Genomic DNA, 24,294 nt, shown 5'->3' with positions numbered 1-24,294 from the left:
GGGAATTTGCAGGTGATGGTGTTCCCATGACATTGCTACTCTTATTCTTCTTAATGATAGAGGCCATTCAGCTGAGAGGTGCTGTTGAAGTAAGCTTGGCAAATTGCTGTAGTGCATCCTGTAGGTAGTGCATACTGCAGCCACAGTGCGCCAGTGATGGAATGGGTGGATATTGAGTTTAATGACAGGGGAGCCGATCAAGCGGACTGCTTTGTCCTAGATGGTACTGAGCTCCTTGGGTGTTGTTGCGGGTTGCACCAATCCAGGCAATTGGTGGGTATTCCATCACACTTTAAGCTTTGTAGATGGTGGAGAGGCATCAGGAGTTAAACCACTCGTCACAAGTACCCAGCCTATTTCAATTTCTCTATTAAGTAGTACAAGACAGCAGCAAATAAGTATTCAAATGTTAATTTAAATTAATTTTGATAGTCTTTTATATTAGCAGCCAGACTGCAAGAGACTTTTTGAGAGGACACAGACTTGCATGATAGAGTATTCGTTGTAGCCATTTTGTCCCCAGAAAGAATAAAGATTTTTCTTAAATCAACCATTCAGTAGTTGATCCATCACTGAATAGCTTTCCAAAAAAAACCATTCCTGATATGTGTTGGGAGTAATCTCTGTTGTAGGGCTGTGTTGTGTAACATGTAGAATTAATTGGCAGAAAAATACAAAAGGTGAGATGAGTTACACTGAGCTGCAATCTAGAAATTGTTCTCAACTCAATTTGTTTAACGAGATGGTATTTCCAGCCATGATAGGCATTCCCTGCTAACGAAGAATCACTGCTTAACATACAATACCAGGTGAAAGGGAGAATAAATAATTTTTAGATCAGAAACAAAAACATTAAAGAAGGTTCATCCCAACATTCCACTGTACCTTTTAATTTAAAACAATTTCTCCCATAATACACCATTACATAAAGCAACTACAAGTAATTGATGTTGTTTCTATTTAGAATCTAATATGCTAGTAATATTTTTACCTTTGATTTTCCGTGTTGTTGCAGTCTCATTGAAAGTTGCATTTCACTAAGTAACTCCTGTTACGCGTTTAACTGTAGCGCTATCTGAATGTAGCTTCAAATCACAGAACTAACTGCTAATATTTTAACAATGAGGATTTAGGGTGACATATCCTATTTTTATAAGCATAATAATGAGCTCTGCTGTTTATATGTCTTGCTTTGTACATTTGTCTTCATTGTCTCTATATGAGTTTTTGTTATTGCGTCACTGTTATAATAACTGTAAATTAGCCTGTCTCCAATCATGTTACATGTTTAATATGTCGAAGGTATCCAGCGGGTTCTATGCAATCCTTCTATTCAGTTTCTATGGTGATCATGTGACTCACAGTATTAGAATTGTTATACATTATTAGTATGATCATGGTATAAGCTGGAAAATAGTTTTAAGATACTGAAGAATGTTTTTCCATTAACCCCATCAGTATACTAAAATAGAAGATCTACAGGTGTCTTCAGTCACCAAGTATCACAAGTAATTGTCAGCCTTGGCTCAGTGATAGCATTCTTGCCCCTCAGTCAGAAGGTTGTGGGTCCTAGTCCCACTCCAGAGATTCAGGCACATAATCTAGGCTGATATATCAGTGTAGTACTGAGGGAGTTGCCGTCTGTTGGAGGTGCCGTCTTTCAGATGATACATTAAACCAAGGCTCCCATCTGTGCTCTCAGGTGGATGTAAAAGATCCCATTTCACTACTGAAGAGCAGGGGAGTTATCCTGTCCAACATTTATACCTCACCCAACACCACCAAAAGAATATTAGCTGGTCATTTATCTCATTGCTGTTTGTGGGACCTTGCTGTACGCAATTTGGCTGCCACGTTTCCCTACATTACAACAGTGACTACACTTCAAAAGTACTTCATCAGCTATGAAACACCTTGGGACATCTTGAGGCTGTGAAAGGCACCTTATATATGCATTCCATGGAAACTCTGAAAAGAAAAAGATAGGATGAATATGTCAAGGATAATTTTCCAACTTTGCAGTTTCAGTGGATAGTCTCGCAATATTGGAAGTTTGGGCATGGACTGTGCATGATTTTCCAAATAGCAGCTCTCCAGTTCCCCACCCCAGTAGTTACTCTTCATATATTAACAAAAACAATGAGTGATGGCAGACTATTAAACCCTGGGAGATATCACATATGAGACCATTCCTGTGTATCACCCCTGACCCTCCCACTCCCTTATATACACTTTCCCTGCCTAGCTTGATTGAGTATATTGAGGCAAATCTTGGTGACCCTACAAATACCCTGCCTGAGATTAGCTAACTCAGCAAATACCAGGAATCAAGCCTGGGACTTTCCTCATCTGTGTGATTTAGAACCACGCCACGTGTTGTGTTTATCCATCAGCCATCAGGGAAGCTAACACTATGAGGATATGTAGAAAATCGTTGACCCAGTCTGGCCAACACAGTAAACGCTTTGCTGGGCTTTCTAATTACAATGGCAATAGAGTGTGTTTTTGATATGACCAGAACAATAATTTAAATTGAGCAATCCCATCCATGAAAGTAGAATACCACTACACAAAACTGCAGCAGTAATAGTTTATATTGTACAATCATTACTCATTTAACTGATTGCCATGACAGAAATTACTTTCTTTGGTGTAACTATTAGAGATGGTATAGCTGATGAAAATTTGCTTTATTGCTGTTTTTCTTCTGTAGACACAGGCAATATTTAAGATGGTGCATTTTTAAAAAGAAAAAGAGGAAAGACTTGCATTTATATAGCGCCTTTCACAACCTCAGGACATCCCAAAGCACATTACAGCCAATGCAATATTTTTGAAATGTAGTCACTGTCAGGAAACACAGCAGCCAATTTGCACAGAGCAAGATCCCACAAACAGCAATGTGGTAATGACCACATAATCTGTTTTAGTGATGTTTATTGAAGGATAAATATTGGCCAGGACACCGAGGAAAACTCCCTGCTCTTCTTCGAAATAGTACTATGAGATCTTTTACATCCACCTGAGAGGGCAGACACGGCCTCGGTTTAACATCTTATCCAAAAGATAACACCTCCAACAGTGCAGCGCTCCCTTAGTACTGCATTGAAGTGTCAGCCTGGATTATGTGCTCAAGTCTCTGGAGTGGGACTTGAGCCCACAACCTTCTGACTCAGAGGCCAGAGTGAGTCATGGCTGACACTACTTTAATTCCAAAATTATATCTAGGTGTGGATTTATTTCTCTTCCAAAAGTATCTTACAATACTTTTGTTTCAGTTCCAGTATCCAACCCGACAATAAAACTCAACTCTTTAAAGGTTATATATGAACCAGGAGAACGTATAACTCTGCACTGCCACTCAACCAATGGAACCACTCCTATAACTTATTCATTGTTCTTAAACAAAAGATTCATCTGCTCTGTTACCGGGTTTAATACAGAACCTGCAACTTTTAACGTGCTCATAAATGAAACCAAAGATGGTGGCGAGTTCAAGTGCAAAGCTGAGAATGAAATTCCAAATTCGTACAAATACAGTGAAGGAATCAGCTTTACAGTAAAAGGTATGTTCCCTAATGATCAGGAGATACTGCCAAACTTTTCAGCTTTCCTCTCTTTGACCAATTGTTAGTTCTGCAAATCCCTACTCATTGTTGCAATCATTTCCTCACCTGTGCGCTATATGTAGTCCTCAGCTATTCATTAAATTAGGACTGCCCTAATTTCAGACCTGCAACAACATGAAAGGTGATACATTGGGATTTTAGAACAGATTCTCGAATCTTGTGTCTCTTGTCATCACATGAAGACCATGGCCCCAAATTGTTTGGCCCTTCTGGCAAACTCCAGCAGTGGTCTGGCCAAAATGGCCAGAAACTCTGCTGGGACCCGGAAACACCAGAGAGGATGGGAATTCCCTATGATGGTTGTTCCCACTTCCTCGGCATCAAAGGGACCCAGCATACATTTGGAGGCCAGTACATCCATTGAGATGAGGCAACTTGGAAAAAGCTCCAGACTTGCGTATTTTCTATAGATTATTCCACACAATATGAAAGTGAATACAAGGTACGATGTCATGCACTGCATTGGATTTTAAAGAGTAGAAGAAAAATCTACCAGCATTAACAAACTTAAAATTTCAATTCTGGTGTCAGGTTATTCATGTAAAATATGAATATTTATTTTCAGTTCTCATAGCAAGATTAAGTCATAAATGGTATTAAATGGTTGTAAACTTCTAGTAAAAATGCAGAACCGAAATTTATATTTAAATTTTCTGTAAGTAAAATTCAATTATTTTTATGCCTGAAATGGGTCTTGTCACCGACCAGAAAAGGAACAAAAGGTATCCAGCCCAGTAGATAAATATGCGCTGGGAGTAATTTTTGCAAAATACGTATTCAAAGTGCGCCCTGATTGCCATGAGTTCTACCTCTCTGAATTAGTGACTCCAGTCATTTCCAGGAGAATTTATATATATGAAAAATTCCACATCTGCACACACTTCCTGTCAACTCTTTTGTTATAAATTCCTATGTAAAACATATCACGCCATAAGTACATCCTCCACCAGCAGTGACGATGAACCACCTCAATTTGCATCTTCCAGGTCCTCAACCTGTACTCCTAAACTCCAACCAACTCGACTTCTCTGCTTCCCAAATTGTGCTATTTAACTGTAAATAATATAAAATTAAAGTATTACATAAATTTAAAAACATAATGTATGACTTTAAAGTGGTGTCTGAATTATCTCTGCGCACCCTGGTTCAATTATCCCCCGCTCTCTCTATTGCCGCTTTACCTGAAGGTTTTGACTCCCTGTGTAGAAGTCCATAGCAGATTGACTAATATACTATTAAAAATCTTGCGTAGGGTAGAGACCTGCTGTCCACAAACCTTACTTCCTGTTGTCATGATTTTTGGTCACACTTCTCTATCAATATTTACCAATCAACATTTCAGCATTTCCCATTCAATTTTGCTATGTCAACTGTCACAATATAGTTTGGGGATCTGGCCACTAAGTGGCCCTGTGGAATGAGTTTCTTAAGTCTCCCAACTCCATCGCCGTTTTGCATTTAAAGAAATATTCATCAATTGGCCATAGGAAACACCACAAGCAGAGTACTACAGGGTTAAAATGGTTTTTGGGTTCTGATCACCGTCACAATATTTGAACCAGAAATTCAGGATTGGAAAGCAATTACTGCAGACCTGTCTCTGCCATCTGGGATTAGCAATAATTCATTACAACTCATGTGGGCACCCGGTATAAAGTAGCTTACTGGACAAAAGTCAGGTAGTGCCACTGAATAATTGGTTGGGTATCACCCACTTGAAAACGTCCCCCAAAATTAACAGTACCAACTATTAATCTCAAACTCATGACCAGCAAAACAAAATGTTGGTTAATTCAAATCTCCATTTGTAATAAGATTGAAACAAGTTATCAAGTCCTCACACTGATCACTATTAACATTTGCTACACGGGATAAAACAAACTCTAAAGACATTCACACATCCAGAGTGGTGATCACATCAAACCATAAGGGCAAAGTTCAAGCATTTTATTATCATCAACTCAACCCCTTGTGTTAATGATGTGGAGATGCCGGTGATGGACTGGGGTTGACAATTGTAAACAATTTTACAACACCAAGTTATAGTCCAGCAATTTTATTTTAAATTCACAAGCTTTCGGAGGCTTCCTCCTTCGTCAGGTGAATTTTCACATCGTTCACCTGACGAAGGGGGAAGCCTCCGAAACCTTGTGTTAATGACATGGAACACATGCTACATTCTATGATATCTTGCATGTAGTAAAGATTAAGGCAGTAATCAGTGACAATAACTCACTTCACAGCTCAAATTTTGCAACTCGACATAAGCCTGACTGGAAGTGGGGTAATGCAACAAGAGCACCCACCTAACCCATAGTGCATGGACCCCATGTGTATATCTGGGATCAGCATCATTTGCATAATGGAGACAAGCTCCCAGGAAAAATGTCTCTGGAGCTTGCCCATTGGAAGATGGAAATCAGGTTCTGCTACAAGATTTAAAGGCCTGCAGTAGTTTGAAGGGTCAGGCATTGTGGTTTTGTAAGCCAGTACCCTTATGTTTTGAAGCATATCTGCAAACATTTTAGGAGGGCACAGAATTCCCCATTTCTCTGTTGGAGCCATCAAAATTCTGATGGAGGAACTGATGTACAGGTAGGGGGGCACTTTTTGGGACATTACAGGACCCCCAGGCAAGCTAGCCAATAAGAATGGCTGAAGATGATCACCAGTGTGAATGCTATATGCAACATACAACAATCCTGAAACCAATGTAGGAAAAAGGTCAGCTAAGGTAAGAGAACACACTTTCATTTCATTAATTTTGTGTACTAAGCACTTATTGCACTTAGGATTACCTCCCCCTCACGCTGTCTTAAATTACTTTCAGTGCTTGCCTTGAATGCAGTAATACCCCAGCTTTTCCTGGAAGTGTTCCTTCACTTGCATTCTTGCACATAATCAGCTCAACGTAATCATCCCATCCAATGAAGCTGCATAATGCATGTATATGTCATCACACCTATGGGGGCCACATGCTGTCATTTGAATATCAATGTATATCATCAAGACAATTGCACCCTCTCACTTCTATTCTGCCTGTAGGAGGCGACAGCACAGAATAACAACAACTTGCATTTATATAGAGCCTTTAACGTAGTAAAATGTCCCAAGGTGCTTCATAGGAGCGTTATCAAATAAAATTTGAAAGAACATATACAGGAGAGGGAGCTTCTAACCTTTATCCAATAACCCTGTGTCAGGAAGAAGCCCTGCAAATCCTGGGAATGAGACCACGGGTTGGAGGTAAGGAAGTGGGAAAATTTGCCCCAGCTCAGGGTCTGTGCTAATCACTTTCTCCTGCTCTTTCTTTTCGTCTTACGCTCTCATTTCTTAGCTGGCAACAAATCATGTACTGAAGCACTTTACCATGCCACTCCCTTTATTGAAAGCTATATGTGAAGACTTCTCATAACAACATCATTGTAACTTTTCTCCCTCTTCTTCTCTAGGCGTGCCAAAGGAAGCTGAGCCAGGACCCAGTGACCTTATGTCTGCCAGCACTTCACATCATACACCATAACTCACTCTACCCCACTAAAGCACCAGCTCAGAGACATCTATCTAGAGAGACTTAGATAGTAATTCAGAGGTGGGTGCAATGAGTGAGACATAGAGCACGAGTGAGCAGAAGCAGCTGGCAGTAGCAGAGGAGCAGGAATGTGCTGCCCAGGGGGACCAACTCATGGCGCATCTTAGTTGATGAACCCGGAGTTCTGGCTTCACAGGCCCTGTTTCAAAACAAAAGATGCATTCTGAGCATGGTACGTTGGTGCAGACACTGAGGATCTGCCAAGTAGCAAGCTTGCATGAAGAAGTCCATTAATCATAAGTGTGCAACTTTACATGATGGTTTTGCAAAGCTCCATTCAGGAGCATATAGCAACTCCAGAGACATCTGCATCATAGACCCCCTAACGCTAATTGGTGATTCTTTAAGTGCACAGACTACCCCCAATGAAATCTGAGGATTCGGGTCGAACGGGCTATCTTAATCCAGCTTTGACAGGCTTAAGAATCTAGATAGAACCATGAGGCACGGATTCACTCATTTTACTGGTATCATTAGTTCTACTCTCACAGTGATTGGTGGCCGTGGTGAGGTAGGGCCAAGCAACAGGGACATGGTTGGAATGGGAGCAGATAATGGTGCTATCTCTCACAATAGCAACACTACCACCTCAACAGCTAGGCCCCTCTAATAGCTGCATCAGTTTAAGAAACCACAAAGGGCCATGCCACCTACACAGCCTGTGGCTGGTCCTGCTCAGGACTCAGCTCTCAGGAGGCAAGGGCCAACCTAAATCCCAAGAGCCTGTTATAGTCACACATCAGCCAGCAGCTTCAAGTACTTCTGCCTCTCAGACAGCACCTAGTCGAAACATCAGGATAGGTTTAAGAGGACGTACGTCACACACTGTCAGCAAAGGAAAGCGCCACAGAAGCAAATACAAGACACTGGCACGCATGACACAGGCTACAGATTAAAGCTCATTATGTGTACAAAAACTGTTCTTCCAAAGGTTTATGAGCATATTTCATAAAATGGAAGAAATATGAGATTTCTGATTCACCGGGAAGATTTAAGGCACTGGAGATGAATACATATTTATGGAGGCAATGCAAAGAGGTAGACAGGATTGTTAATGCAATGGACACACTGCAAAGCTAAGAGAAACTCTCCTGTAATACAGCTTGCTGAATGGCTCTTGCAGCCAGAATTGGGTGCTGTTCTGCAGTACCTTCAGTATCTTCAAGCTCTTCATACTCCTTTTGGTTGTCCTCAAGCTGTGCTTGGGGTCTTCCTTCTCCAGGGCCTTCATGATGATGATTCCTTGCAGGGCGAAGTTGTGTAGCATGTAGCACACAACCAGAATTCTTGTAGCCTTAAAGGGACATACACCTACATTTTAGCAGAATAATAATATATGTTTTCAATGGTATAATTTTCCTGTCTTTATAAAACCGTGCATCCTCTGACTTAATGTGAGCAGTGCCGTGAGTGACACGCAAGTTTTAAAAAAATTTCTCCTTCAACAACCTCACAGGAGATCAACTAGTATTGTAAAATGTTGTGATTTCTTACATTTTTACCACATTTATTTTAATGGCCTCATGTTTTTTGCCATTGGCAAACAATATTGCACAATTAGTCCCTGCTGGGGTACCAGGTGAATGAGCTATAAGTGATATTTGGATTCATTTTGCTAGTTGCTATATTTTCTATATATCATAGACTTCTTCTCATTTCAGTTCCTGTATCCACACCACTATTTTATCCTCCGTTGAACTCTACCGAGGTGAAGTTAGGAGAAACTGACACTGCACTGCATAACAAGCACAGGAACTCTTCCAATCACTTACACACTGTATCGGAATCAATCACGTCTCCAATCAGCCTCTACAACCCAGGCAGTACCAGCAGTTTTTAACATAACAGTAGAGACAAAGGAGCATTCTGGAGAGTAAAGATGTAAAGCTGAAAATCAGATTTCTTCACAACGCAGTAATGGAATATCATTTCATATTTTAAGTATGTATATGCTAAATGCACACTGTACCTTCATAGTACTATGCATTGTTAAGTTACATGTGTCAATGGGCTTATATCAGGTAACTTTGTTCATTATACAATATTTATTTATATTCTAATTTCAGTTTGCCTATTTCATAGGAGTAGTAATAATACTCCTATGAAATAATACTTGGATTGAAGTGTCAAAATTAAGTGGTTATGTTTTTCTCCTCCAGGTTTCTCTTCTCTCCTAAATGTGCTCACTCATTTAAGGCTATGATCCTATGGGTGCTGGTAGACCTCTAGTACCTTGTCCAAGTGACCATTCTTCATGCACGACTTTAGATCATCAGTGTTAGCAGCTTATTTTAATATGTGGGGAGACTCACCCGAGCCCGATTCCAACATCCATGTGCACAGATTCCAGCATCGATCACTGGATAACAAATAAGGAGTACGAACTCTGTCTGATATTTCCTCTCCATGCCCACGGTGCTAAGGCTAATTGTTGTGCCCTTAAAATTTGCTAAAACAATACAGACCGGGGATAGAAACTAAGGTGTTCCTGGCTCATGTAGCAGAGCAGCATATCAGACAGTGCATTTACCTATTCAGGCATCAGAAGAGCTCTTTGTGAAAGGTTGTTTGTTGCATGCACTTTGACTTCATTGAATACTTTCAAATCTTTGAGATTTCTGTATGATTTATAGTATCATAGAATTTTGTTACTCAGAAGGAGGCCTATGAAAGAATTATCTATTTAGTCCCATTCCTTGGCCCATTTCCATATGCTTTTAAACTTTTCTTCAAATAATTATCCACTTCCTTGTTAAAAGCAGTCTATCACTCTTTCTGGCAGGGCAGGTGGTGTGTAGTGACTGCAGGATGTGGGAGTTGGTGGAGAGCAGCGTGATCTCTGGCAAACACATCTGCAGTAAGTGTCTGCAGCTCGAGGAACTTCAGCTCATACTTGTTGAGCTGGAGTCCGAGCTGCAGACATTGCAATGCATCAGGGAGGTGGAGAGTTACCTGGACACTTTAATCCAGGAGGCAGTCACACCCCTTAGATTAGGCAGTAGTTTAGATTTGTTCAGTGTTCAGGGAGGAGAAGGTGTGACTGCGAGTCAGGCAGGTATGAGGACCCAGGATCTAGTGATGGAGGAGCCTCAGCCCTTGACCTTGTCCAACAGGTATGAGGTACTTGCCACCTGTACGAATGACAGCAAGGACTGCAGGGAGGATGGGCAAAATGACCACGGCACCGTGGTACAGGAGGCCATTCAAGTGGGGGGGAGTAAAAAGGAATGTGGTAGTCGTAGGGGATTGTATAGTCAGGGGGATAGACACTGTTCTCTGCAGCCGTGACCGAGAGTTCTGAAGGCTGTGTTGCCTACCCGGTGCCAGGGTTAAGGATATCTCTTCGTGGCTGGAAAAGAACTTGGAGCATGAGGGGGGGGATCCAGTTGTCATGGTCCACATAGGAACCAACGACATAGGTAGATCTAAGAATGAGGTTCAGCTCATTTAAGGCTAAATGTTGACAGTTTGAGGAGCTAGGGTCTAAATTAATACGCAAAACCTCAAAGGTAATAATCTCTGGATTACTATCTGAGCCACGTGCAAATTGGCATAGGGACAAACAGATCAGAGAGTTAAATGCGTGGTTCAAAGAGTGGTGTGGGAGGAAGGGGTTTCGATTCATGGGGCACTGGCACCATTACTGGGGAAAGAGGGAACTGCTCTGATGGGTCGGGCTCCACTTAAACTGGGCTCGGACCAGCGTCCTGGCGAATCGAATAACTAGGACTGTAGATAGGGCTTTAAACTAAAAAGGAGGAAGGGAAGGGGGGGGGGGGTCAGGTGAGGAGAAATTTAGAAATCTAATGATAAAAGTTAAGACAATAGAACAATGTAGTGACTTGGGTAAAGATAAGCAGAGTGTGGCAGGAAGGGGCAGAGAGTTTACGAATAATAGTGCAACGACAAGTAAGGCCAAAGCAGGAAAAAATGGTAAAAAGTCAAAATTAAAGGCTCTTCATCTGAATGCACGCAGGATTCATAACAAGATAAATAAATTAATTGCACAAATAGAGATAAATGGGTTTGACCTAATAGCCATTACAGAGACATGGTTGCAAAGTGACCAAGATTGGGAACTAAATATTCCAGGGTACATTACATTTAGAAAAGACAGGCAGAATGGAAAGGAGGGGGTGTGGCCCTAATAATAAAGGATGACATAAGCACAGTAGTGATAAAGGATCTTGGCTCGGATGATCAGGAAGTAGAATCAATATGGGTGGAAATTAGAAATAACAAGGGGCAGAAAACACTGGTGGGAGTTGTAGCAATACCATTGGACATAGTATTAATCATGAAATAATGGGAGATTGTAACAAAGGAAATGCAGTCATCATGGGGGACTTTAATCTGCATATAGACTGGGCAAATCAAATTGGCAAAGGTAGTTTGGACGTTGAGTTCATGGAATGTATTCAACACAGTTTCCTAGAGCAATACGTCATGGAACCAATCAGGGAACAGGCTATTTTAGATCTTGTATTATGTAATGAAATAGGGTTGATTAGTAATCTCACGGTAAAAGAACCTCTGGGGAGGAGTGATCATAATATGATAGAATTTCACATTGAGTTTGAAAGTAACGTACTTAAGTCAGAAACTAGAGTCTTAAACTTAAATAAAGCCAATTACATAGGTATGAGGGGCAAGTTGTCAAAGGTAGATTGGGCAATTAAATTAAAGGGTTTGACAGTTGAAAAGCAATGGCAAACATTTAAAGAAATATTTCAATATTCTCAACAAGTATACATTCCATTGAGAAATAAAAATTCCAGGGGAAAAATGATCCACCCGTGGCTACCTTAAAGAAGTTAAGGAGAATATTAGATTGAAAGAAGAGGCCTATAATGTTGCCAAGAAGAGTAATAAGCCTGGTGATTGGGAGAGTTTTAGAAACCAACAAAGGACGACCAAAAAATTGATAAAAAGGGAGAAAACAGAACATGAAAGTAAACTAGCAAGAAATATAAAAACGGATTGTAGGAGCTTCTACAAGTATGTAAAAAGGAAGAGAGTAGCAAAAGTAAACGTTGGTCCCCGAGAGGCTGAGACAGGAGAAATTATAATGGGGAATCAGGAAATGGCAGATGCGTTAAACAAATATTTTGTCTCTGTCTTCACAGTAGAAGACACGAAAAGCATACCAAGAATAATGGGGAACCAAGGGGTAAATGAGAGTGAGGAACTTAAAACAATTAATATCACTAGAGAAAAACTACTGGGCAAATTAATGGGACTAAAAGCCGACAAATCCCCTGGACCTGATGGCCTACATCCGAGGGTTCTAAAAGAGGTGGCTGCAGAGATAGTGGATGCATTGGTTATGATCTTCCAAAATTCTCTAGATTCTTGGACGGTCCCTGTGGACTGGAAGGTAACAAATGTTACCCCGCTATTCAAGAAGGGAGGAAGAGAGAAAACAGGGAACTACAGGCCAGTTAGCCTGACATCGGTCGTCGGGAAAATGCATTATTAAGGAAGTGGTAACAGGGCACTTAGAAAATCCTAAAATGACTAGGCAGAGTCAACATGGTTTTATGAAAGGGAAATCATGTTTGACAAATTTATTAGAATTTTTTGAGGATGTTACTAGCAGACTAGATAAAGGGGAACCAGTGGGTGTAGTATATTTGGATTTTCAAAAGACATTCGATAAGGTGCCACATAAAACGTTGTTACACAAGATAAGGGATCATGGGGTTGGGGGTAATATATTAGCATGGATAGAGGATTGGTTAAAGGACAGAAAACAGAGAGTAGGGATAAATAGGTCATTCTCAGGTTGGCAGGCTGTAACTAGTAGAGTGCCGCAAGGATCGGTGCTTGGGCCTCAGCTATTTACAATCTATATTAATGACTTAGATGAAGGGACCGAGTGTAATGTATCCAAGTTTGCTGATGATACAAAGCTAGGTGGGAAAGTAAGCTGTGAGGAAGACACAAAGGGCCCGATTTTGGCAGGGGTGCGGGTTCTCGGCGGGTGGGCAAGCGGGCGCGTGGGTAACACGCCCGGTGAAATTAGTGGGTTTCCCGCGCGATCGTAGCAGGCAACCCACTAATTGGAGCCACTTACCTGCTCCCCTGGGTTCCCCGCTGCTGATCTGCGTGTCGGGCGGGCTGCGCATGCGCAGTAAGATCCGTCAGCTGGAGGCGCTCTATTTAAAGGGGCAGTCCTCCACTGACAGATGCTGCAACCAATAGCAAAGATGACTGCATGGAGCAGCCCAGGGGGAAGGCTGCTCCCAGTTTAATGATGCCTCACCCCAGGTATTAATACATGGGGTGAGGAGGAGGGGGAGGACACAGATCTTCCACCCGGCGGGCGGGAGGAAGCGGCCCGCCTCCGCCACCAGGAAGGCCTGTCTCGAGGTGGCAGAGGGGGTCACCTGCGCCACCAACATATCGCCCACCTGCACACAGTGCAGGAGGCGGTCCAATGACCTCAGTAGGTCAGCCAAAGTGAGTACACGTAGTCTTTCCCCTACACTCCGTCTGCCACATCACTGCTCCCACCCCACATCTCCTTCGGCACTGCCAACACTACTCTGTCACATCACCCCTCATACCCACTCAAACCCCATCCTCATCTTACCTGCACCTACTCACCTCGCCAGTACTCACCCCGCCACTACCACGCAACCCAATCCTCATACAATCTCATGGCTCTATCCCATACTCACCCTCTCGTGCATCTCTCTCTCGGCCAACCTCACTCAACCTGCCACCACCTGTGCTGCAGCCACAGGGCATGCATCACATATGTGCAGTAGGCAGCGTAAAGCAAACGTGTCGTGAGCATGAAGGGGATGCACAAGGGTGTTTGAGGGTTTGTCATGGTTGTTACTTCTATTGAATTTCAGAACAACTCACATCACACATTATATTGGCACCACTACTGCCATGTCTTCGCGAATCCTGTCCAGTTTGTGCAATAATGCCCGCTCCTGGGTATCACTATGAGGACCCACCACTGATGCCACCCATTGTGTCACTGCACAGTGGGTGTAGGTGTATTTGCAGGGCTCTTCTGCGCAGACGACTGAGAGACATCGGCGATGTCCCCGGTTGCACCCTGGAAGGCTGTGGAGGAGAAGTTCGGGAGGGCAGTGGTGACTTTGACAGCGACAGGTAGGAAGATGGTGCATGGGCCAGCCAGGAGCAGCTCGGCATGAAAGAGGCTGCAGATGTCCACGGCTACATGTCGAGTGACTCTGAGCCTCCGTGTGCACTGCTGCTCAGAGAGGTCCAGGAAGCTGAGCCTCGGTCTGTGGAACCTGTGGCGAGGGTAGTGCCCTCTGCGACGCATCTCTCTCTGCGGTAGCCCTCCCTCCTGCTGTACAGGTGGATGTGTCACAGCACTCTGTTGTGGAGCTCCACGTGTCAGAGGTGGACGGCGTGGATGGCGAGGCTGGTGATGCTGTTCGCCCTCCGAGGAGGTCATGACTGCAGCTACGGCGGCCCCCATCCGCAAGATGTACATCTGAGGGGGTCTGCAAGGTAGGTACATGTCTCCGGACCCCGGGGTAAGTGTGCAGGTTGGTGACTTTGACCGTCAGGAGGAGGGTGGTGGAGGCCAAACTTTGTCCCAAGTGACAGAGTGGCCTCCTGCAATGGGTGAGGGTCTCCCCCCACCCACCTGTCAAATGGACCTTTGCAGCTGCCACAGGCTGACAGCTGCAACACGTCCATTCGATCTGGGAGTGTTTCCCCCAGTGTGGGAAACAGTCCCATGTTGATCCAAAATCACACACAGTCCCTTAATCAGGTCCGTTAATGACCTGAAATAGCTAAATAAATACTCTCAAGTGGCATCCCGCTGGCTTTAATTGCCTGCGGGATTCCCACCAGCGGGGGCTGCGCACGCACGCCGGCGCGTCAGCGGGGAACCCGGAAGTGGGCGGGATCGAGGCGGGATCGGGTCGGGATCCTGCATTTCACGATTTTCGAGGCCCCCCCGCCGAGAACGCACCCGATAGTGGGTGCTAAAATCAGGCCCAAAGAATCTGCAAAGTGATATAGACAGACTAAGTGAGTGGGCAAGAAGGTGGCAGATGGAGTATAATGTGGGGAAATGTGGGTTATTCACTTTGGTAGGAAGAATAAAAAAACAAAATATTTTTTAAATGGTGAGAAACTATTAAATGTTGGTGATCGCAGGGTCTTCGGTGACCTCGTACAAGAAATACAAAAAGTTAATATGCAGGTACAGCAGGCAATTAGGAAAGCAAATGGCATGTTGGCCTTTATTGCAATGGGGTTGGAGTACAAAAGTAAGGAAGTCTTACTACAGTTGTACAGCACTTTAGTGAGACCTCACCTGGAGTACTGCATACAGTTTTGGTCTCCTTATCTAAGGAAGGATATACTTGCCTTGGAGGCGCTGCAACAAATGTTCACTAGATTAATTCCTGGGATGAGAGGGTTGTCCTATGAAGAGAGGTTGAGTAGAATGGGCCTATACTGTCTGGAGTTCAGAAGAATGAGAGGTGATCTCATTGAAACATATAAGATTATGAGGGGGCTTGACAGGGTAGATGCTGAGAGATTGTTACCCTGGCTAGAGAGTCTAGAACCAGGGGGCATAGTCGCAAGATAAGGGGTCGGCCATTCAAGACTGAGATGAGGAGGAATTTCTTCATGCAGAGGGTTGTGAATCTGTGGAATTCTTTACTCCAGAGGGCTGTGGATGCTGAATCATTGAATATATTCAAGGCTGAGATGGATAGATTTTTGGATTCTAGGGGAATCAAGGAATATGGAGATCGGGCGGGAAAGTGGAGTTGAGCTCGAAGATCAGCCATGATCTGATTGAACGGCGGAGTAGGCTTGAGGGGTCGTACGGCCTACCCCCGCTCCTATTTCTTATGTTCTTATGGTAGGGAATCCCTTGTCCTAAAAGTCTTTGGTGTAAAAAAATTTCTCCTAACCTCTACCTTCAATCTTTTGGTTACATTAAATTTATGCTCTCTTGTTATGACTCACTGAACAGTAGAAACAATTTTTCCCTATTTAACTTATAAAAACCCCTCATAATTTTGAACACTTCTATTAGGTCTCCTCTTAACTTTTTTTCTAATGTAAAGAGCCCCATATCTCTTGTCACTCCTCTTAATTGAAGTTTTTCATTTCTGTTCTCATCTTAGTGAATTTTTTCTGCATCTTCTCGTGGTCTTGATATCCTTTCTAAAATAAGGCGTCCAGAATTGGATACAATATTCTAACTATGGCCTAACCAATGATTTGTATCATTTAAAAAGTCAAATAAACATGTGCCATATTTTAAATTTCCCCCTTTTCCTGCCCAGGTCATTCCTCATGAGAGCACCTAACAGAATACAGTATAGAGCAGCAAAGGCCAGACATTATGGGGATAGGGCGCGAAAGTGGAGTTGAGGTAGAAGATCAACCATGATCTTATTGAATGGCGGAGCAGGCTCGAGGAGCCATATGGCCTACTCCTGTTCCTATTTCTTATGTTCTTATTAGTACTGAAAAGACAGGCAGTTATCACCAACTGTCCAAAAGAAACAGTGCAGCTATTAATCTCAAATTTACAATCAACAAACAGTATTCTGTTGATTAATTCAAAAACTCAAGCTCCAATAAAATTTGAAGTCAATTATCTCAGTGATTATAATCTCAATGTTTACTGAATATGGGAGAACAGAGATTCTTGAGGGTGCCATAAGGTATTCACACATAATTGGAAGGCATCAAATCATAAAACCACAATAGCACATCTTAAGCACTTTACTTCTTTCAAGCACTTCACCTAACTCCTTGATTTGTTATGGCCTTGGAACACAGTGGTATTATCTTATCTGTAATAAGGATTAGTGCAAAAATCAGTCAAATTGGGAGTAGGGCTAAGACTATCCTCCCACCGGTAGTGTTCCTGCCTCCTGCCTCCTGACACCACCATCACCATACACAGTGGACTCCTGGCAGGATTTCCACCACCATGAGGGAGACCACCATTGCCTGCCCGTAAAATCCCAGTTGGCTGCAGTGGGACTGTCAGACTCATTACTGTCGCTTCCCAGAGTCTACCGCCACTTTTCCCATGGCCACCCAAGAAAGTGACGTTAAGTGGGGCGGATGGGAGGGAAATTCGCCAGGAATCCAAGCCCCACAATCCCAGCCAGAACCCACAGGTGGCCCCCTCTTCCACCAATTAATAGCATAGTATGCCTGGTCTCACCTGGTATTGCCGCTGACCCAAATCAGGTCCCTTTGAGGGCCGGGGTGCAGAAATTCCCAGCATAGGGAGTCTCCACCCTAGTTTCACTCCCTCCTATGATGATGGCCTATTTTGGGTTGAGTAGCGTCTCTGTCCCTAACAGGCCATCCCAGAAGCTCCCACATTAGACCGGAACCTGGCGTAAACATAAATGGTGGCCTTGCTAGCGCACATCCCATGAACGAATAAAAAAAAAACAGGTCTCAGCCTAATTTGCAGCCCTTCCAGCCCACTGCTGCCAGATTTCCCTTCTGTCAGGGGACTATGGCTTGCACTGTGCTCCATTCCTGAAGCTTAGGTTGTTCATTTGGGCATTCATTACTTATTGTTTGGTGGCTCCACACATGCACAGCCCAACTGCCTTTCAGTAATCTCACTTCCCCTTCAGTCTCATGCTGTGGCTTGCACATGCGTAAACTTTCAGATCTCTGTGAATGGATTCCCTCAGAATTAGGGGAGTTGTAAGTCATATTCTCATACATTTTTGAAAATAAAACCTAGATAATGGGTAAAATTCTTCTACATCACAATCTGTTATAGTTATAATTGAGAAATGGGTACAACAATACAAATCATTTGTATTGAAACTGTAAATATTAGTGCAGAATTAACTTTATTTCTATTCCAAGTATTACTGACTAGGTGTCTTAATTTAATTTATTGCAGCATTTTACCAAAAGGTTATGATTTTGTTTTATTCATTGTGTACTAGCCTCATTTGGAATTGTTGAGATGGAAAAGGAAGGATTCTGGAAGTAGATCATTTCAGAAATTTCTCAGGAGTATCTTTGCACATTTAGGACTGTTCATGATTTCAATGTTTTCCTTGTTTTCTGTGCTGTTGAAATATCAGGGATTACTTTGTACATGTGGTGTAATCAGGTAGCTGGGGAACCAAAGATTCTTATACATGGTCACTTTCTCAAATTCTGTCTCTTTTCAAATCTCTTATTGTTTTTATTCTTCAGCTGACAAAACACTTCAAAAAAGATTGAATGCAAGGAACGTCTTGTGTGAAATGGAAATAAAATGCATGGAAGCAGCTGGGAGAGATCACTGGGGTAAAAGGCAATGGTTAGGAGAGGTCACGGCAGTAAATGGCAATTGTTAGGATTGATCACGGGGAAAACGTAGCAGTTAGAGAGATCACTGCGGTAAAAGGCAACGGTTAGGAGAGATCACTGCGGTAAAAGACAACGGTTAGGAGAGATCACTGCGGTAAAAGACAACGGTTAGGAGAGATCACTGCGGTAAAAGACAACGGTTAGGAGAGATCACTGCGGTAAAAGGCAATGGTTAGGAGAGATAACTGCGGTAAAAGGCAACGGTTAGGAGAGATCACTGCGGTAAAAGGCAACGGTAAGGAGAGATCACTGCAGTAAAAGGCAACGGTTAGGAGAGATCACTGAGGGAAAAGGCAACGGTTTGGAGAGATCACTGCGGTAAAAGGCAACGGTTAGGAGAGATCACTGAGGTAAAAGGCAACGGTTAGGAGAGATCACTGCGGTAAAAGGCAACGGTTAGGAGAGATCACTGAGGGAAAAGGCAATGGTTAGGAGAGATCACTGTGGTAAAAGGCAACGGTTAGGAGAGATCACTGCGGTAAAAGGCAACGGTTAGGAGAGAGCACTGTGGTAAAAGGCAACGGTTAGGAGAGATCACTGCGGTAAAAGGCAACGGTTAGGAGAGATCACTGTGGTAAAAGGCAACGGTTAGGAGAGATCACTGTGGTAAAAGGCAACGGTTAGGAGAGATCACTGTGGTAAAAGGCAACGGTTAGGAGAGATCACTGTGGTAAAAGGCAACGGTTAGGAGAGATCACTGTGGTAAAAGGCAACGGTTAGGAGAGATCACTGTGGTAAAAGGCAACGGTTAGGAGAGATCACTGCGGTAAAAGGCAACGGTTAGGAGAGATCACTGGGGGAAAAGGCAGTGATCAGGAAAGATTGCTTACACTAAAGGTTGCCTGCAGCTGCTACGGGGGCTACTGTGACTCTGGACTTGCTAGCGGTTTTCCACTTCGATGGCAATGGATGAATTGCTTTTCTGTCTCAACTAAAGTAGGGTAACATCTGGTGTAAATTCCCTTCTCCAAAGTTCCCAAACTTCATACTCCCACAATGCTCCCAGATGACATCCCCCACGTCCCTCTGCATCCAAACTGCAAATGCCCCATGCTTCCAGATCCTACCCCAACAGGTGCTTCTGCATCGCAGACTCCTCAATCCTCCCTAAATGCTCCCAAAGTGTTTGAGAAGTATAGAGAGAAAACATTGCAAAACAAGCAAACACAAGAATAATTAAAGAGTAGAAAAGAACAAGCGACACAATCGCAGGGAGAGACAGACAATAATATATCAAAAGTTTTGTGTACAGCACGCACTTCCTGAAACATTCAGCTTACTCCCATTTGTCACACTTTTTCAGTCACACTTTTGCCATCAATATTTCACTGTCACATTTTGTTGACTGGTTCAAAGTGAAATACCATCAAATCAGACTGAAGAAGTAAGGAACATATGAAGCAAAGAGAAGAAAAGCAGCTAGCAACCTCATAATGACAAAATACTAAAGACTTATGTAAATAACCAATTCAGAATGACTTGGCAGGAAAACCTACTGGTGAGCAGCAGCAGGGTGCCCATTTGGTCCCCACAGCCCACTGGCAATATGGCAATGAGGTCTGGCCCTCAAAATGGACCAGGCCTGTTGTCAGCACTATCAGGCGACCGATAGTTAAATTCTACCCCCATGTGTGCAATAAATATTATATTGGATGATTATATTTGAAACTCTTGGTAAAATCTTTTTTATTTTTCATATCTGCCATTGTTCTTTGCTCATCTCTCTAGGTCCCCCCCCACCTTACCAAGTGCTATTCCTGACTGAAATAGGAAGCAGGTGAACTTCCTCAAGCAACTGCCAATTGGTGCTCTGTACCCAGAAGTCAGGAGATGGATTCAAGTCTCCCAATCAAATTGCCTTCTGATTTTTCCTCCTTCGTCTAGTTTGCTATTCTTCCCCTAATTCCATACCCCATTTAATACATTGTCAAAGGCTTTCCTAAAGTCCCTGTACACTACATCCACTGCATTTCCCCCATCCACCAAACCTGTTATCTCCTCAAAGAATTCTATGAGTTTTGTTAAGCACAATTATCTCTTTTGATATCAGTGCTGACTATTTCTAACTACTTTTTCTTTATCTAGATTTTACCAATTTAAAGAGCTGCACATCTAGTGTACCAATTCATAAGCCTGCCAACTCCAACTTCTTCTTTCTCACTCTGTATACACTTAAACTTGAAGAACTAAAATGGAAAATACAGAAATAGAGCTGTGGGGAATCCCCAGTGGTCAAATAGGTAAATATAACACAGAAGTGTAGTACTGAGCCTACAGACCAGAAAAGTCCCAGGTTCAATCCTTGGTAAATACTAAATTAGGTACCTTAAATGAGACAGTGGTGGTGGTGGTGTTACAACAGGCCTCAATGTCAGCAAGCTAGAGAGAACAAAAATCAACCAGAGTTCCCGCAGCGGGACCGCACCTCGGCTCCAACGCGCCCACTTCCAGGTTTAACACAGGCCCGCATGACAGAAACCTGGAAGTCCTGTACCTATTTAAAGCCAGCGGGCCAATACATAAAGGGGCAATGTACCTCATTGCGATAGTTGAGGCACTTCATTTTTTATGTAAAATGAATTTAACCATACCTGTTTGGGTTTCCCATCACTTCTGATTCACGTCAGGTGAAAGCAGGCAAGAAGGGCCGGATCCATGAGGTGAGTGCTTTTATTGCACTGCTTGTGGGTCAGGATGAGCTGGAATGCTTCATCCAGGCCCAAGAAGCTCATCTGGTGTGACAGGAACCCCCCCTCCTCCTGATGGTGGATCCCGCCCCCACCCTCCCAATGGTGGACCCACCCCCACCCGATGGTACCACGCCCCCCACCACCCCCGATCTTCTCCAAGGCCCATCTGTTGCTGTTGACGTCTCTCCACCCACCCAAGATCTCTCTCTCCCTCCCTCCTCTCCGATTTGTGGCTCCTTTCCTTCCCGACAGGCAGCCAGCCTGTCAATCTGGCTGCTTGGCGCGTAGGAAACCCGGAAGCACAAATACTTACCTTCAATTGAGCTGTGATCACAGAATGCGATGCAATCTCTTGACTTCCATGTTCCCCATGCGAGTATCTACCCACGCGCTGGGTTCCCGGCTCCAAGCGAAAACCATGCTCCTGATGTCTATTCAGTGCCCCATGTGGGAAACTCCAAACATGGATGGACCTCAGGTGAGGTTACTGTCAGGCGCAGTTGTAATCCCTTCCACTTCTAAATAACCCGACGATATTCCCTTGCTGTCCAGACTCAAACATGAAGAAGGCCCGCTTGAGCAAGGTATCAGTACCTGAGGAAGCAAATCCCAGTCTTAGTCACTGCCTTCAGGTGAGGAAGTGAGAAAAATGGGTGAAAATTAAAATAAAATAAAGAAAGGTTTGTTTCAGTTTAAATGAATAGATAAATAGCTACAACATAGGCCTACATTTTCCGTTTAAGTAACTCCAGAGGATTGGTGCAGAAAATGCCACTCTACCCTGCCACTTCTAGAATTTTCCACTCGAGGTGATGGGGGGACATACAATATATCCGCCCATATATGAGCAATCATCTGGTAATACTATGCAAACAACAGAAATATATCATCTGACATGTTTCCCATCATTTAGAAACGTTAGAAACGATAATCCGGGACAGAATTAACAGTCACTTGGACAAGTACGGATTGATTAGGGAGAGCCAGCACGGATTTGTTAAAAGTAAATTGTGTTTAACTAACCTGATAGAGTTTTTTGATGAGGTAACAGAGAGGGTAGATGAGGACAATGCAGTTGTGTATATGGACTTTCAAAAGGTGTTTGATAAAGTGCCGCACGGTAGGCTTATGATCAAGATTGCTGCCCATGGAATAAAGGGGGCAGTAGCAACATGGATACAGAATTGGCTAAGTGACAAGAAACAGAGAATAGTGGTGAACGGTTGTTTTTCGGACTGGAGGGAGGTATACAGTGGTGTTCCCCACTGGGACCACTGCTTTTCTTGATATATATTAATGACTTGGACTTGGATGTATAGGCCACAGTTTCAAAATTTTCAGATGACACAAAACTTGGAAGGGTAGTAAACAGTGAGGAGGATAGTGATAGACTTCAAGAGGATATAACAGGCTGGTGGTATGGACAGACATGTGGCAGATGAAATTTAACGCAGAAAAATGCGAAGTGATACATTTTGGTAGGAAGAACGAGGAGAGGCAATATAAACTAGAGGGCACAACTCTAAAAGGGGTACAGGAACAGAGAGATCTGGGGGTATATGTGCACAAATCGTTGAAGGTTTAGCAAGGTGGCAGGGCAGGTTGAGAAAGTGGTTAAAAAAGCATACGGGATCCTGGGCTTTATAAATAAAGCATAGAGTACAAAAGCAAGGAAGTCATGATGAACCTTTATAAAACACTGGTTCCACCACAAATGAAGTATTGTGTCCCGTTCTGGGCACCCGCACTTTAGGAAAGATGTGACGGCCTTAGAGAAGGTGCAGAAGAGATTTACTAGAATGATTCCAGGGATGAGGGACTTTAGTTACGTGGAAAGACTGGAGAAGCTGGAGATGTTCTCTTTGGAATAGAAACGGTTGCGAGGAGATTTGATAGAGGTATTCAAAATCATGAAGGGTCCAGATAGAGTAGATAGAGAGAAACTGTTCCAATTGGTGAAAGGGTCAAGAACCAGAGGACATAGATTTAAGGTGATTGGCAAAAGAACCGAAGGTGACATGAGGAAAAGTTTTTTTACACAGCATGTGATTAGGATCTGGAATGCACTGCCCGAGGGGGTGGTGGAAGCAGATTCAATCATGGCTTTCAAAAGGGAACTGGATAAGTACCTGAAAAGAAAAAATTTGCAGGGATATGGGGATAGGGCGGGGGAATGGGACTAGCTGGATTGCTCTTGCATAGAGCCGGCGCAAACTCTATGGGCCGAAAGGCCTCCTTCCATGCTGTAACCTTTCTATGATTTGCACCCTAGCAGTGTTGAGAATTAGGAAGGCCTGTGCATTCCTGGTGTACTGCGTTGCTATAGTGGCAAAGAGAATTAAAAATTAAAGGAGTCGCCTTAGCCTGTGCAATTGATCCCAGGGCGATTGATTACACAGGCTAAGACACTTTTTAAAAAAATAAAAATTTGAAAAGTTCAGCAACAGAGAGGCTACCGGTCATTCTACTCCGTGGCAGGCCTCCGGATCCTTCAGCAGGAAATAGGAGAGCATATGTCAGTCAAGTGTAGAACAGAAATACAGATTTCATGGTCAAGAGTAGATATTGGATGCCCTTACTTTCAGTATTTGCCTCTCAATTTTCTCCCCTTCTCTCCTAAAAATGCAGACATATTTGCGTTTTAAAAAGACTTGCATTTATAGACCACATTATGATGTCTCTCGGAAACATCTCAAAGCATTTCATATAGTTTTGTAAATCCCTACCCTCCCTATCATCCCTCTCCCTCTGCTCACTTTTCTCTCACCTCATTTCCATCTTTTTCTTCAATTTGTAATTCGCTCTCTGTACATTTCACTTTGCTTTTTCCTCCTCTTTCACACATCTTTCTCCTCTTTGCCTCTCAAAAGTTTTATTTTTCCTTCTACTTTATACAGTATAGGAGCTGTGTGTGGGATAGAATGGAGAAGAGCAGGGAGCAGGGAAGAAGAACTTTAATCAGAACTGAGGAGGGAGGCATCAGCAGAGCTGGGAGTGGAATATAATCAGAACCACA

General features: G+C 43.2%; 1 protein-coding gene across 9 annotated transcripts in view; it reads left to right on the top strand.

Moving 5' to 3' along the window:
* pecam1a (platelet and endothelial cell adhesion molecule 1a) overlaps positions 1-24,294 on the top strand; it is an 80,992-nt gene that overhangs the window by 23,246 nt on the left and 33,452 nt on the right. For 6 of the 9 annotated variants that reach the window (XM_068003926.1, XM_068003928.1, XM_068003924.1 and 3 more), the window contains exon 7: positions 3,279-3,566. The exons of 1 other annotated variant lie outside the window; for it this stretch is intronic. In XM_068003926.1, the coding sequence (XP_067860027.1) occupies positions 3,279-3,566 (288 nt within the window). Of the gene's footprint in view, positions 1-3,278; positions 3,567-8,882; positions 9,163-9,380; positions 9,751-24,294 lie in introns of those variants that run through there. 2 more of the 9 variants (XR_010966945.1, XR_010966944.1) reach the window with 2 other exon arrangements.

The sequence above is a fragment of the Heptranchias perlo genome, chromosome 23 (genome assembly GCF_035084215.1).
Source record: "Heptranchias perlo isolate sHepPer1 chromosome 23, sHepPer1.hap1, whole genome shotgun sequence".
NCBI classification, from domain to species: domain Eukaryota; kingdom Metazoa; phylum Chordata; class Chondrichthyes; order Hexanchiformes; family Hexanchidae; genus Heptranchias; species Heptranchias perlo.
Note: the sequence above shows the minus strand (reverse complement) of the source record. Positions and strands in the feature narration are given on the sequence as shown.